Genomic DNA, 12,970 nt, shown 5'->3' with positions numbered 1-12,970 from the left:
GTTTAATGTTTAATTTAATTAAAATGCAGTTATCCAAGAATTTTTAGGAGATTCAATTAATTTATCGGATGCGTTTGGAGTGCAGGGGAAAAATAAAATGGAGGAATTTCAGTCGTTATCTCAACATTTACATTTAATCGCATTAACCATTGTTGACATTTTACATTGACATCATAGTAGTCTCCATTCCAGTAATTGCCATCTTCCCCAGATTTCCCAACAAATTTTCCATATTGAAAAACTCATGTGACTGAAAAAACATTTTCAATAGTCAAATGAATTGTTCAATCACTCCTAGAATCAGTGATTAAAAATCCATAACGTTTACATTATTTTCAGTATTTTCAACACCAATAAATAACATCTATACACTCAAAAACGTATACGCATTTTGTTATCAACCGCGGAAAAATTCCGTCTGAATTTTCCACCGAAGCGTTCTAAAAATCCAAACTATTCATCATTTCCAAATACTATTTTTCAATGAAAAAATTCACACGGAAATGATTTCCCCAAAAATTTTCCTCGTTCATTTACAGAATTTCGTTCTCGTGTGATAGTACCACATAATCGACTTAATTTCCTTTCCCCTCGTTAATGAATCAAATTATATACAATCCCCACATCTGTTTACCTCCACAAATAGAATTTTCTCATTTCTACGTGTACAAGAGATAAATACAGAAAGTAAAACCGGAAATTTCAAACTCAACAACAGAAATCATCTGAAAGTTGAATTTCAATGTCTCCCGCTAATTCGCCATCAACTTCTAATAAATCATCTCGTGGAAATATAGCAGAGATAATTGACATAATTAAACAATATTAATCCTAATAATACTAATAATTAATATAGATTATAGATTCTAATATCGAACCGAAAGCCCTAATGGAAGAAATCCAATACTCCGATTACTAAATCCTGTCGTTACAAAAATAAACGGCGAATGGTTGCTCAATAATACGAAATAAAATACCGCAAATAAATCAATAACAAATGGAATAATTAATAAGATTGTTAAGGCCACACGCAGAGTTCCGTCATAGTAGGTACGCGTAGATATGCACCGATTAATTATTAAATCCGGTTTCTTACCACCTTGATTCGATAATGGGCATTCGTAGATCATTTCAATAATTAATGGTATATTGTTTTTAAAAATCAGTTTGCGGTCTTTTAGCCAGCCAATCAACAATAGCAGGTATCTCATGAACACGTTGTTTTAATCCACGGAGTCCTGGGTAATTGTCAAGAGCATTTGCACCGAACAATTGCTCGAAGTTCTCCAAAGCAACCGCAAACACGAAATCGGCCCACGTCGTCTGTAATTTTTTTTCAAAAATATTTCAATTTTACTGTGAATAAATTACATACAGGCGCAAATGAATCTCGATTTACTTATCCATTTATTTATCTAATTACCGTATTGCCAACTGCATATCCACCATTTTCAGCGATTGTTTGTTCGAACTTGTTCAGGTAAAAGGGTATTGTCTCCTTGAGTAACTTGACCTTCTTCTCCTCTCGTTTGTAAATGTCCTCTTCAGTTCTGTACTGAAATAAAACTGTAGAGTGTGGACGTCAATAAAGTTGAGTAAAACGAGGGAAAACTGAAGAAAAAATGGTGACAAAGCAAGTGACAAAGAGACGAGAGCAGTATCAAAAGTGAAATATCATCAGAATGATTATGTCCACTCGGAATATCGAGATTGTTCTGCATTTATCTTTTTTTGTTGGTTTCTCGTGGAAAGATTAATTCAGCTCAAATTCATCTGAACTTTCTGCCTCTCTGGAATTGCAGTCGATTATTATTATTACTCACCTAGTTTTAGATCCCCCAGGGTGTCGACGAGAACGTCACAGAGCATTGACTCCCACTCGTTTTGTCCTGCCAGAGCGAATTTTCGAGCTAGATATCTAGCTACTGCATTACTCTGCGCAATTGGTTTTCCATTTATCTCGAGCACCGGTAGCATTCCGTACGGCATCGCTTAATGTGATGACAAAAAATTGAGTAATTAAGCAGAAAGAATAAAAAAGAATGATTAATAAAATTTTCACCGGAATTTTCACCGGAATTTTCACCGGAAAAATCGGGGGTCAAGTGTTTAGAATAATTATTATCGAGGGGTTTGGTGGGAGGATGTTGGATTATTTAATGCATTCCTGGGTAAATGATCTCACATTTTTTCGACTCGGGCCAGCGTTCCTTCGGGATCCTCTCATCCACGTAATCAACACCCGCATGAGCGAATATAAATCGTATGTGTTCAGCACGTCCTCGGGCATTGAAGTAGATGAGCTTGTAGCTCGGCTGATCCTCCGTCATTGTCTCGATCTTAATCTCGATAATAACACCAAAGACTATTCAAAAAGTTCCAAAAGATCCCCAAGAATTTCCCGCAGAAAATTCCCCTGAAGATTCCTGAAAAGAAAATTAAAATCTCAATGAAAATTCTGAATTCCCCAACTCCCCATTTCGTTGATGAATCGATTATTTTTGGGAATATCAAATTGGTTTTAAATTTATTGATTGACATGACAACGGAATTATTGGGAATACTGGAAATTCAATTTTCGGAATGAGAATTAGAATTGCAATGGGGAATCCCCCACGCGTGTACCTGACCTGCGATGGCGTCGATTGTCTGGTCCCAGGATTTCTGATTGGCCGCTGGGCCCTTGCGCGTGGCGAATGGGACTCATCGATGGGGGAGAAGGAGGGGGTACTGGCGGACATGATGACCCAGGGAATTCAGTCTGTACTTTTGGAGTGACGAATGCAGAAGTGTTTTCAATTACCAAAATTACGTTCAGATTTTCCACTGCGATTCACTGAGGATCTGTTATCAGTCAACCGTGCTGGTCTATATCAATCATCAACCTCATCACTTCATCATCTTCCACGTGCCATCATGGAATCTCCAACAACAACATCGAGACACGCCAGCTTCAACCCCGAGTGGGAGAACACCTACGCGTGCTCCCAAATCAACGAAAAAATTGTCTGTCTGCTCTGTGGCCTTGAGCTGTCCACGGAGATCAGCATCCAGAGGCATCACCAGTCCCGTCATCCGGACTTCTCCGTAAATTTTCCGTTGAACTCTCAAGTCCGAGTCAGTGAGATCCTCTCGAAAAAATCAGAGATGAGTTCGTCGATAGATTTGAATTTGTGTAATGACAATTCATCGACTCGCGTCCTCATGTCTTTCCAAGTTGCGCAAAAGCTGGTGAAGGATCTGGGAAGTTTCGAGGACATCGAGGTGTACCAGAACTTCTTCGCTGATGCTATGAGAGCAATGTTCGGGAGCACACACCTAGAAGCGAGGATCAACAGATTTGTCGATAATTTGGAGCTATCGAGATCAGCGATTGCTGAAAGGATCGAGTCAATCGCGGATGATCTAGAGTCTCAAATTCTGAATGATTTAGCTCAATGCGATTATTTTTCGTGTCAGGTGGTGGCTGCTAGTCATCTCTCGGATCAAGTGCAAGTGATTGTTTTTGTTCGGATGATTTTTCATGATTTATCAACTCGTGAGGATTTATTCACGATTTTTTCCGTATCGAGGAATCACACGGACCTGGATCTCCACAAAGCCTTCAAGAAGGAATTCCTCTCCGTCTGCATCTCCCTGGATAAATTGGCGGGAATCACCACCGACGGCAGCTCAATCATGAGTGGATTCGTAGCTCAGTGCAGAGCTGATCCTGATTTCCCCAGGTTCAAATCATTTCACTGCGTTCTGCATCGGTTAAGTCTTTGCTGTGAAGAGATTCAAGTGAAACCTGTGATAACATCAGCTGATAAAATTGTGGAATTGATTATTTCCGAGGGATCGAATCAGCGATTGTCTGAGCTATTCGGAGATGAAGACAATTTGGATGAGTTATTCTGTTACTCGGGAGTTGATTGGCTCAGAAAACGATCAATGCTTCAAAAGTTTTACGACAATTTTGGCGAGATTGTCGATTTTTTGAAGACAAGTGATAAAATATTTCCAGAATTGTGTCATCCAGACTGGCTCTCCACTCTGGCTTATATCGTCGATCTGAATCAACTCATCAGCTGGCAAACACGAGAAATGGAGGACACGTCGAATTATCTCCATCAGAACTTCGAATCAATCGAGGAATTGAAGTCAGCAATGGAGTACGCAGTTGATAGTTTCGAGGACAATTCAATCAGCGACTTATTCCCACGATTGAAGAATCTCGTGAGTGAAGACGATACGCCATTCGATAGTGATAAATTTCTCGTGCTCACCGATAATTTTCTGGAAAGTCTGATGAATCGATTTGGAGACGTCACAGAGACACAATGGGTCATCAACTATTTGCGCTGTTCTCGGTCCAAAAAGGAATCATCAGGAATTGTTTCGTCGGTGATTTGGGGGTGTCATCCTGTCAATTTCTCAGATATAGCGAATGAAATCGGTAATTTACCGGTGGATGATGACCTGTCACTTTTGGATTCTGAAGTTGGCACATGGCAGAGGATTCTTCAGAGCAAATCGTACCCAAATCTTTTAAAAGTCTACAAGAGGATTCGCTGTTCCTTCACAACCACGAGATTGTGTGACCGTGCGATTTTCCACATGAGCCAGATCAGCTCGAAACAATCGGTTTTATCGAACTGCGATATAAAAAAGGCTGTGCTGCTTTGTGTGAGCAGTCGCCAGCCAGATTTGCATGGATTAGCGGCACGAGTATTGGATTGATCTCATGATTAATCGTTTTATTATTTTTAACAAATTATCCCACATGACCTCTTCACCTTTTCCTTCCCCTCCTGATGGAAGACGCCTACCACCTTCTCGTGGTTTCCATTGAGCAGTTTTTTTCAAAACTGGCCAAGAGTAGGCAATAATTACCCTAATTACCCTAATTATCATTTCTTTCATCCAGAGAATAAAAAAGGCATTCAAAACTTTTTTTTCTAAATACTAGAATTCACAAGTCTGAATAAATCGATAGGTGAAATTGATTAATTAAAAAAATTCGATGACCTTTTGAGAAATATAGACAATTTCCGAATTTTCTCTTTTTATTTTTTTTTTTTTGGTTCGTTTCTTCGATTTCTTAATGACGGATTGTTTAATCATTCAAACCCGACGAAATACGATTCGCTGATAAAATCAGGCATTTTCACACGCAAACCGATCGTTACAGACAGAAATAGAAAAGTAAAATGAAGATCTGTTAGATATTCCATCGATATCCCGAGATAACACTTCTAATGAATTATTTTATAGTTGAGGAAAAAGTTTTCAAGCTGAAGTCACTGATAAATTCTTGGTAACAATTATCGGTTCACGGATTGATTTGAAATTCGCGGGATTAATTCCTTCGTGACTTTCAGGGTGAATGGGGACTAATGAACATTTTGTTGAGAATGAAAAGAAATTCGCGTCGTGAAAAAAGAGGAATCTATCGACGTATGTGTAAAAATAGACTGTGGAAAGATGAAACTGGAGTAAGATTTCCTCTCTGACGTAAAATGGAACACAATACGACGAGCGCCATAATTTTCAACTGATGAAGACGACGACAAGAATAACGGAGTCAGAAACTCAATTCTATTTCGATTGTGTTCGGCAGCGAGAAATGCACGTGATATTGAAAAAGAAAAACCTCAGGGTCTGGGGGGGATAGAAATATGAAACACAAGTGCGGGAAAATATTTTGGTTGAACGGGAAAAACGAGAAGTTGTAACTAGTATGCCGAGTAAAAAAAAATTGTAATCGGAATATTTTTTTTCAATTTTAAAAAAATTTCGGGAAAAATTTTCAGAATTTTTTTTATGAAACAAAAAAAAATCGGAAAACATAATAATTTTATTGTTGGGAAAGGTATTGAAAAATTTTTGAAAAATTTAAAGAAATATTCTGAAAAAATATTCCCATTCCATTTTTTTTTTACCCGGAAAATGAGAATTTTTTCAATCTCTTTATCTCAAAGAGAATTCAATTGTCATTTCAATTCATTCATCGGTATTTAATTTCTGCTATTTTTACTCGTTGGATTTTATTTCACCCAGAAAAAAGATTTCTGTTTATAAAAAAATTCGGAATTGCAAGTTGACACGAAATTTCCTGGAGCAAATGACGAGTTTCCTCCGAGAAAAAGTGAAATCCTCGAAACTCTTGAAAGAGGTAAAAAAAGAACTGTAGAATTGAAGTACGAAAATTAGCGGCTGACCTCGATCATGGGATCGATGAAATGCACAACCCGTTACATTTAACGCTGCAGTAAAACCACCCACGTCTGACACTTGTCAGATGCAATGTCACGTGTACAAACCAGAATACATACGCAATAATGAAATTCTGTAGTTTATTGCTCGTGGATGGCCACGTGTGGTACGTCTTCCTGGCAACAGGAATTCGTCCTTGAACCAAAAACGCGTAATTTTTCATTCCTCCGATGTAATAATTCTCTGCTCCCTCCCCATTCCCTCCCCATTCCCTCCCCACTCCTAAAAGTTCCCAAAAAGCAGAAAAACTTGAGTTTTTTCACTCCTTCCCCACCCCGAAATTCAAATTTCCCGCCGGATTTCCAAGACGTGTAATTAGCCAAATAAAAAGCCCATAACCCCCAAAAAATTTGATGAATATCCAATTGTATTTCGGTGGGAATGACACGTGAATTCCTTTCTGCATTCAGAAATTCGTCACACGTTTTCCAGAATTTCCCAATTTCCACTCGATTTTCCCCCACAAAATCCCCAAATTTTACCGTGAATTCAGTCACGTCGTGGAAATAGTCATAAAATTCCAAAACTCATCCAAGAATACTTTACAATTTCTCGCTATCGCTTTATTGACTTAAATTCCCTCAGACATTTGAAAGGCAAATTTCTCGGTATTTTAATCATCGCGAGATTTTCCTAATCCCTTCATTCAGACCTGCATGAGAATTGTTTTATTACGGTGCACTAGAATTACCGATCACTTTTATTGCATCCACCCCGGGTAATCCCTTCTGATTCCTCTTCAGGTACATTTTCTCAGGTGCAATTGAGAAAAGGGCCTGAACGCAGGTCAACGTGAGCCTCTCAACCTCGATAAGTCCCCCCGAAATTTTCCATTTAATCCCCCAACTTTAATCCCTCAAATAAATAAATCCGGTAGCCAAAAATTTAAAAAAATACTCACCCCGCATTAATTATTGATCCAAGAAAATCGGGATAATGAAATTTTTAAATTTTTAAATTAAATTTTTGTTTTATGTGAGAAAGTTCTTTTGGAAAATTGATCTTTTTTTTTATCAATTCTATTTTATTTCGACAGGCGGTACATAGAAGAGACAATGGAACAGCTGGCGTTGGCATCGAAATATTACCAACTTTTGCATTGTGGGGAACTTCGAGGCTGATGAATATTCCAGTAAATACAGAAAAGGGGTGATTGAACTGCGAGCATGTCCTGGCACAAAATCAATGTGCCCCCTACCCTTCCACCCCTCCTCGTTACATATGTACCGTGAGAAATTAATTTCACTGAGTCGTTAGTTATTCCGAAATACCATTTCATTTTTTCCCGCCGGTTTTTATCAATTAATTCGTCCTCAGTCGCCATGGCAATATTTTTTTGGAATTTCTGGTCAGACGTCCTTGATAAATGCCTGACTATTCAATTTTTTGGAGAACCTGTCTCAAATTAGGGCACAGATTGAGACTTGAAGGATTCTCAATGTTGAGTCCTACTTGTCAAGATAATCCTCATTTTTTTTTTATTTGATGGAATAAAATTGAAATAATTATCAAACATGATTTTAAGAACTTGAAGATTAAATTATTTTTAATATTGGACTGAGGCTTCTCCCTCAAAGTGATAAATAATAATCAATATGCAGAAGAATGGGTCAAGGTCGAATTGAGTTGGGGAATATTCTAGTAATGACTGGTCAATCTCCGATGGACTAATGTTTTACCCTGAAGCGGAAATTGATCAATCGGAATGAAATCGGCAGAATCAATAAAGGCCCTTTCGCCTTCACCTCGTAAAATCCATAAAGTAGAACGTCCACAGCTTTGGCCAGACTCAAGGTCATCAATAACTTGGAAGATAATGTCAAGTTGTCAACGCGGATATCATCTTGAGACAGTGAAAGACCGTCCCCAAGTGTTGATAAAAGTCTTTAATTTTCAGGAAAAGTGAGACGGAAAATTGAAATAAATGTTAACATTGTGTGCCCCACGGGGTGTTATCAAAGGTATTATCATTTCCCCTTCCTCGTTTTATTTATTACTCACTCCTTTCTGTTTTAATGATGGAAATAATACCCCGGTGAAACCCAAATGCGAAAAAATCCAGAGGATTAAAAGATTTTTCTCCTTTACTCCAGCCTCTTTCCACGTGACGTACATCCTCAAAGGCGTTTCCAACTTTCCGGATCCATATTTCTTTTTTCATCTTTATTTCACTCTTCGCGATCAAAGTTACACCTCCGGGATAAGTTTTCCCTCATTTTTTTTACGACGTGAAAAAAATCTCCGGGGAAAAATGATTTGTGGAAAAATTGGGGGGAGTGAAGGGGAGAGGAATGATTTTGTTAGTAAATTATTTTATGGTCAGGTTCACTCACTGGTAATTTATTGATCACGAAATCACGTGGGATGATAGATCGCTGATGAAATACTAGGCGATGGGCAGGGGGTTATTTACTTTATTTTTTATTTAAACGTAATTGAAGTTAATTTTGTGGAGAGGATGCGACGTTGACTTGAATGGGGTTACTCTGTACCCCAAGTGTCGGGGGGCTTTGGGATTTGTAATGAATTAATGAGAATCAAGGTCGACGAAATGAGGATCTGCCGGACTCAAATAGTCGGGACTTGAGGGAATAATTACCCCGCTGGGGACTCGGTGGAATTAAAAAATCCATCAGTTATATTAATGCGTGGGAAATTCATTCATTCTGTGAAAACAAAATAAAAAATTATTCAAAATAAAATGCAAGGAAAAATCATATTGATAATGAAAATGCACTATTTAATGTTAATCCGTGGAAAATCTGTTAATTCATTAATTTCTCAAAGGAATGATCCCCACGGAAAATAATTACCGAATATTGATAACAAGAATCGAGTAATTAATTTAATTCTTTAATGGGATAATTAAAGAAAATTTCTTATTTCTTATTTCTTTCAACAATTAAGAATTGACATTAATTATGGAATATAAAAAATTGATAATATTAAAATATGATCCACTGAATTTGAGAGAATAGAAAAATGCCGGGAAATCTTTCCCGAAATAATTTCCAGTTTAAAATAAAAAGAGATGGATTAAAAATGGTTAAAAATGATTAATAAAAATTGAAAATTGATTTCAATTTTTTATAAACCAGAATCACTAGAGGAAAATGGTAGGAATGGAAAAATTGGTGTAAATATAAAGTGTATTTTGACTCACCCGTGACGGAGGGGTTGACAGACGCGAACTGTAGCGCAGCTCAGGAGAAACTGATGAGTGAACCCCGTGTGAACCGAAACGGAGATGTACACAGATGAGGGAAGAAAAAAAAAAGTCGATGAAAATAAAAAAAAAAATGAAAGAAAGAAAAGCCTGACGTGAGTTCTCTCCTACAGCGGCAACCGACGTTAAAACGTTGCCGCGCAACCTCACTAAATTTATGACGTATAACCCGAGGGTGTGTGTTGGCTGCCAACCAACGGCCGACTACTCCCCACCTTTCATTTTGCAACCCCTCCACCCACTGAACTACCCCCCCAATTCTCCACCACCGATTCCACACCAGAATCAAAAATTACCGCTCAATTCTTGAAAATTAAACGCACAACTTCTTTGCGTCGAAATTGATGAAATATTTTTTTATTCATTCTGATTAATAATAATAATTATTATTATTATTGGAAAACAGTTGATTGGTTGGATTTTTGAGAGTCTATATTTTTATATTCGCAATTATCGAAAGAACAATTATAATTCATTTATTGCAATTGCAATTGAAAAAAACATTTTTTAAATTTAATTTTACAAGATTTTACTGGATTATATTGTTATTGTTAATTGTTATTCATCTTTCGATAATTGCAGATATAAAAATATGGGATGAAATGTAGGTATAAAATAATTTGAATTAAAACAAATAATTTGATATATCTAATGTTTCAGTCATTATAAAAAAAATTCGGATCACTTTGTTATTAACAATCGGAAATACTTTTAAATGAATGGAGTTATTTTTAATATGGGATTGACAATATATCGAGGTGTGAATTGTGTCCCGTGGGTGGACATTTCACCCACTCGTGCGATTCTGCAGAATGATCTCCCGTTTTCACATTAAAAATAGAAAAAAAAAAAAAAAATTCAATGAAAAATTGAAATAATCGGTTTTTTTTGCATGACCTCTGGATGAGTACCCGATGGCGAGTTCAATAGTCATCTCGAATTGCGTTATGAGTCGAGTGTAATTGCATTCCGGAAAAATAACAAACGTTATTGTTTTAAATTCTCATGCCCTTGATTTTGTTTAGAAATTTCAGCTCGATCATGAACATCAATCTGAGGTCATCATTATTATTATAGATTGAGAGATATTGTGAGACTTGCATTGAACAGTTGCCCCTTTATTTATCCGCATATTGACGAGTACCAGGGCCGCTTGGTCAGGATTTCCGTGTAACACTAGATGAACTCGATTGTACTAACGTCAAATATTGTTGCTGCTAATTGGCCAGCCTAGAGCTAGTTAGTTTCATTATGTTCCACCGCATCTTCGTGGGCTCTGGACAATGAACAACTGAAACATCCTATGGACCATGATTTGTCGGCTGGTGATTGCCGCTTTCCAAAGTCCATCAAGGCGCAAGAAAATTCCTCAAAAATTACGCCTAATTTTCCTCTACGTTTTCCAGGAATTCCCTCAATTTTCATTCTGTCGCCATTTCATTTCAATTTCCGGAACACCTTGGCATTGAAACTTCCAAAAATTCCAAAAATTCTGAAAATTCCAAAAATTCTGAAAATTCCAAAAATTCCGAAAATTCAGAATTTTCCGAATTTTCCGGAAAGTAAACCAATTGTAAATTCCCCGAGTCAATTTTCTATTTCCCCCGGAAAATTTCTTTTAGAGAATTCTAAGGAAAATTTATTTTTTTGTCAGGGAAATTCGTCAGTTTTCATGCGCCGCGGAATTTATCGTGTCCATTTTTCATTAATTAAATTCCCCCCTCCAAAATTCAAGACAAGATATTAAATAAATTAGCATCAGATGTATCTAGAATACGAAACAGCTGTTCTTGGAGTTTCTATTATGATATCCGTAAATTGGGGGATTTAATTGGGACTTGGTGGGAGATTAGTGGAGGCATTGGACAATACCCTGTAAACTTGCTCGAATGAATTACGTCATACAAACTGTTACCCTCGACATTGCCCGCATACAATTGCTAACAAGCATTCCAAAGTCAAGTTATGCTGGGGCAATGATTACAGCGTAATCAATAGTCCAAGTTATGTTGGCGGTTGAATTTTCAGGGGACAACAGAATCTGAGAAATCATTCCTCAAGAATTCCCGACGTCCCCCAAACAATCCGGAAATCGATTGCTCCCATAAAAAAATATTAAAAATGTATAAACAATTAATTTATAAAAACCAAGAAATTATTTCCATCAGAGAATAAAATAAAATTGTTTTGTTTTCCAATTTTTTTGTTTCATAAAAACAATTTCTGAAAAGTTTCCCAGAAATTTTTGGACAATTTTGAAAAAATATTCCGATTACAATTTTTTTACTCGGATATCTACTTTTATTTATTTTTTATATATTATTGTTATATATATTTTCGAGGGCCGAGATTTTTCATACGAATTAATAAATCATTCCAGCATTAACGCCAATAAAAATGTAGATCTCAAAAGATAATTTCAAGATTTCCTTGAACCGACGTTGAAATATTTGTCATTGATAATGACAACATCAGTCTCACCAGATCAGTATCAAGAAGAGAATCAAGAAATTCAATTGGAAATACTTGATACGCTCTAATGAATTTTATATTCCCTGGAATAATTCCCGCGGTATCTCTGAGCTCTTCAAGACAGAATATCATCTGAATGCCGATCACTGATTTGAGTTGATGAACGTCATCGATCATAACAATAGAAAGAGGGCGTCGATGTTGGGGTATGATTTGGAGATTGGATCTATCATGCTCCATTTGCATTCGATTGAATTAACGCATATCAGCGATTGGACGAGGAATAACTGACATCATGACAATTATGGATCAATTTACAGTGGGATGTGCCTTTTAAATGCCATCAAGTGAACGGCGTCATGGACAATGACACCAGAGAACTCTTTTCTGTCCATCAGCTAAAGAATTTGTGATACCAGCGGAATAAATCGCGAGGAAATTGAAATTCCATCCTAAAATCATTTTTGTTTCAACTTTATCGCAGCCTAAAGTGTGACACATAATATCTATAAACAATAATAATTATTTTCATTAATTTTTTAAATTATTGAATTATTTCAATTAGTTTTATCTTCAGTTATCTCTCCGGAAAGGACAAGTCGATTTTTCTTCATTTTTAGAATAATATTTCAATGACTGTTCGTGTGCGGAATATTTAAATATTCCAGTGATAAAATAAAATTGAGACGGAAGGGTAAGTTTGATAGATTTTAGATGGATTAATTCAATTCTTCGATTACCTAAGCCGTTCGCAAGTGGATGATTTAAAAAAATTGATGAAGATGTTGATGGTTTTGTGTGGCCCACGGGATTTAGAATACTGTAGGTTTCAATTCAAACGAGGGCATAGCAACGAGCGACGAAATGGTAGAAGGGGATGAGAGTGGGTGGAAGGGGTGGAAGGGGTGGAAGGGGTGGAAGAGGTGGAAGGGGTGGAAAGGATGGAAGGAATGGAACGGGCGGAAGGGGTGGAAGGGGTGGAAGGGGTGGAAGGAAGGGTATGGGGTGGATGGG

The 12,970-nt window shown here is 37.0% G+C and overlaps 2 protein-coding genes across 3 annotated transcripts in view; one reads left to right on the top strand and one right to left on the bottom strand.

Moving 5' to 3' along the window:
* Positions 1-121: 121 nt before the first annotated feature.
* Positions 122-12,970, bottom strand: part of LOC105268179 (glutathione S-transferase) — a 16,274-nt gene continuing 3,425 nt past the window's right edge. The window contains exons 1-5 of one of the 2 annotated variants that reach the window (XM_011307506.1): positions 9,422-9,622; positions 2,186-2,426; positions 1,824-1,991; positions 1,424-1,566; positions 122-1,323 (exon numbers count right to left, since the gene is read on the bottom strand). In XM_011307506.1, the coding sequence (XP_011305808.1) occupies positions 1,156-1,323; positions 1,424-1,566; positions 1,824-1,991; positions 2,186-2,330 (624 nt within the window). In that variant the 5' untranslated portion in view covers positions 2,331-2,426; positions 9,422-9,622 and the 3' untranslated portion in view covers positions 122-1,155. Of the gene's footprint in view, positions 1,324-1,423; positions 1,567-1,823; positions 1,992-2,185; positions 2,427-9,421; positions 9,623-12,970 lie in introns of those variants that run through there. The other variant, XM_011307507.1, reaches the window with a different exon arrangement.
* On the top strand, positions 2,917-4,722 carry LOC105268292 (uncharacterized). Its single transcript, XM_011307733.1, has one exon. The coding sequence runs from the start codon at positions 2,917-2,919 to the stop codon at positions 4,720-4,722; it is 1,806 nt and encodes a 601-aa protein (XP_011306035.1).

This window comes from Fopius arisanus, unplaced genomic scaffold, assembly GCF_000806365.1.
Source record: "Fopius arisanus strain USDA-PBARC FA_bdor unplaced genomic scaffold, ASM80636v1 scaffold00055, whole genome shotgun sequence".
Classification (NCBI taxonomy): Eukaryota; Metazoa; Arthropoda; class Insecta; order Hymenoptera; family Braconidae; genus Fopius; species Fopius arisanus.
This window is presented reverse-complemented; position numbering and strand designations above follow the sequence as displayed.

Coding starts and splice junctions, on each gene's coding strand:
- LOC105268292 (XM_011307733.1), top strand. CDS start 2,917: ATGGAATCTCCAACAACAACATCGAGACACGCCAGCTTCAACCCCGAG.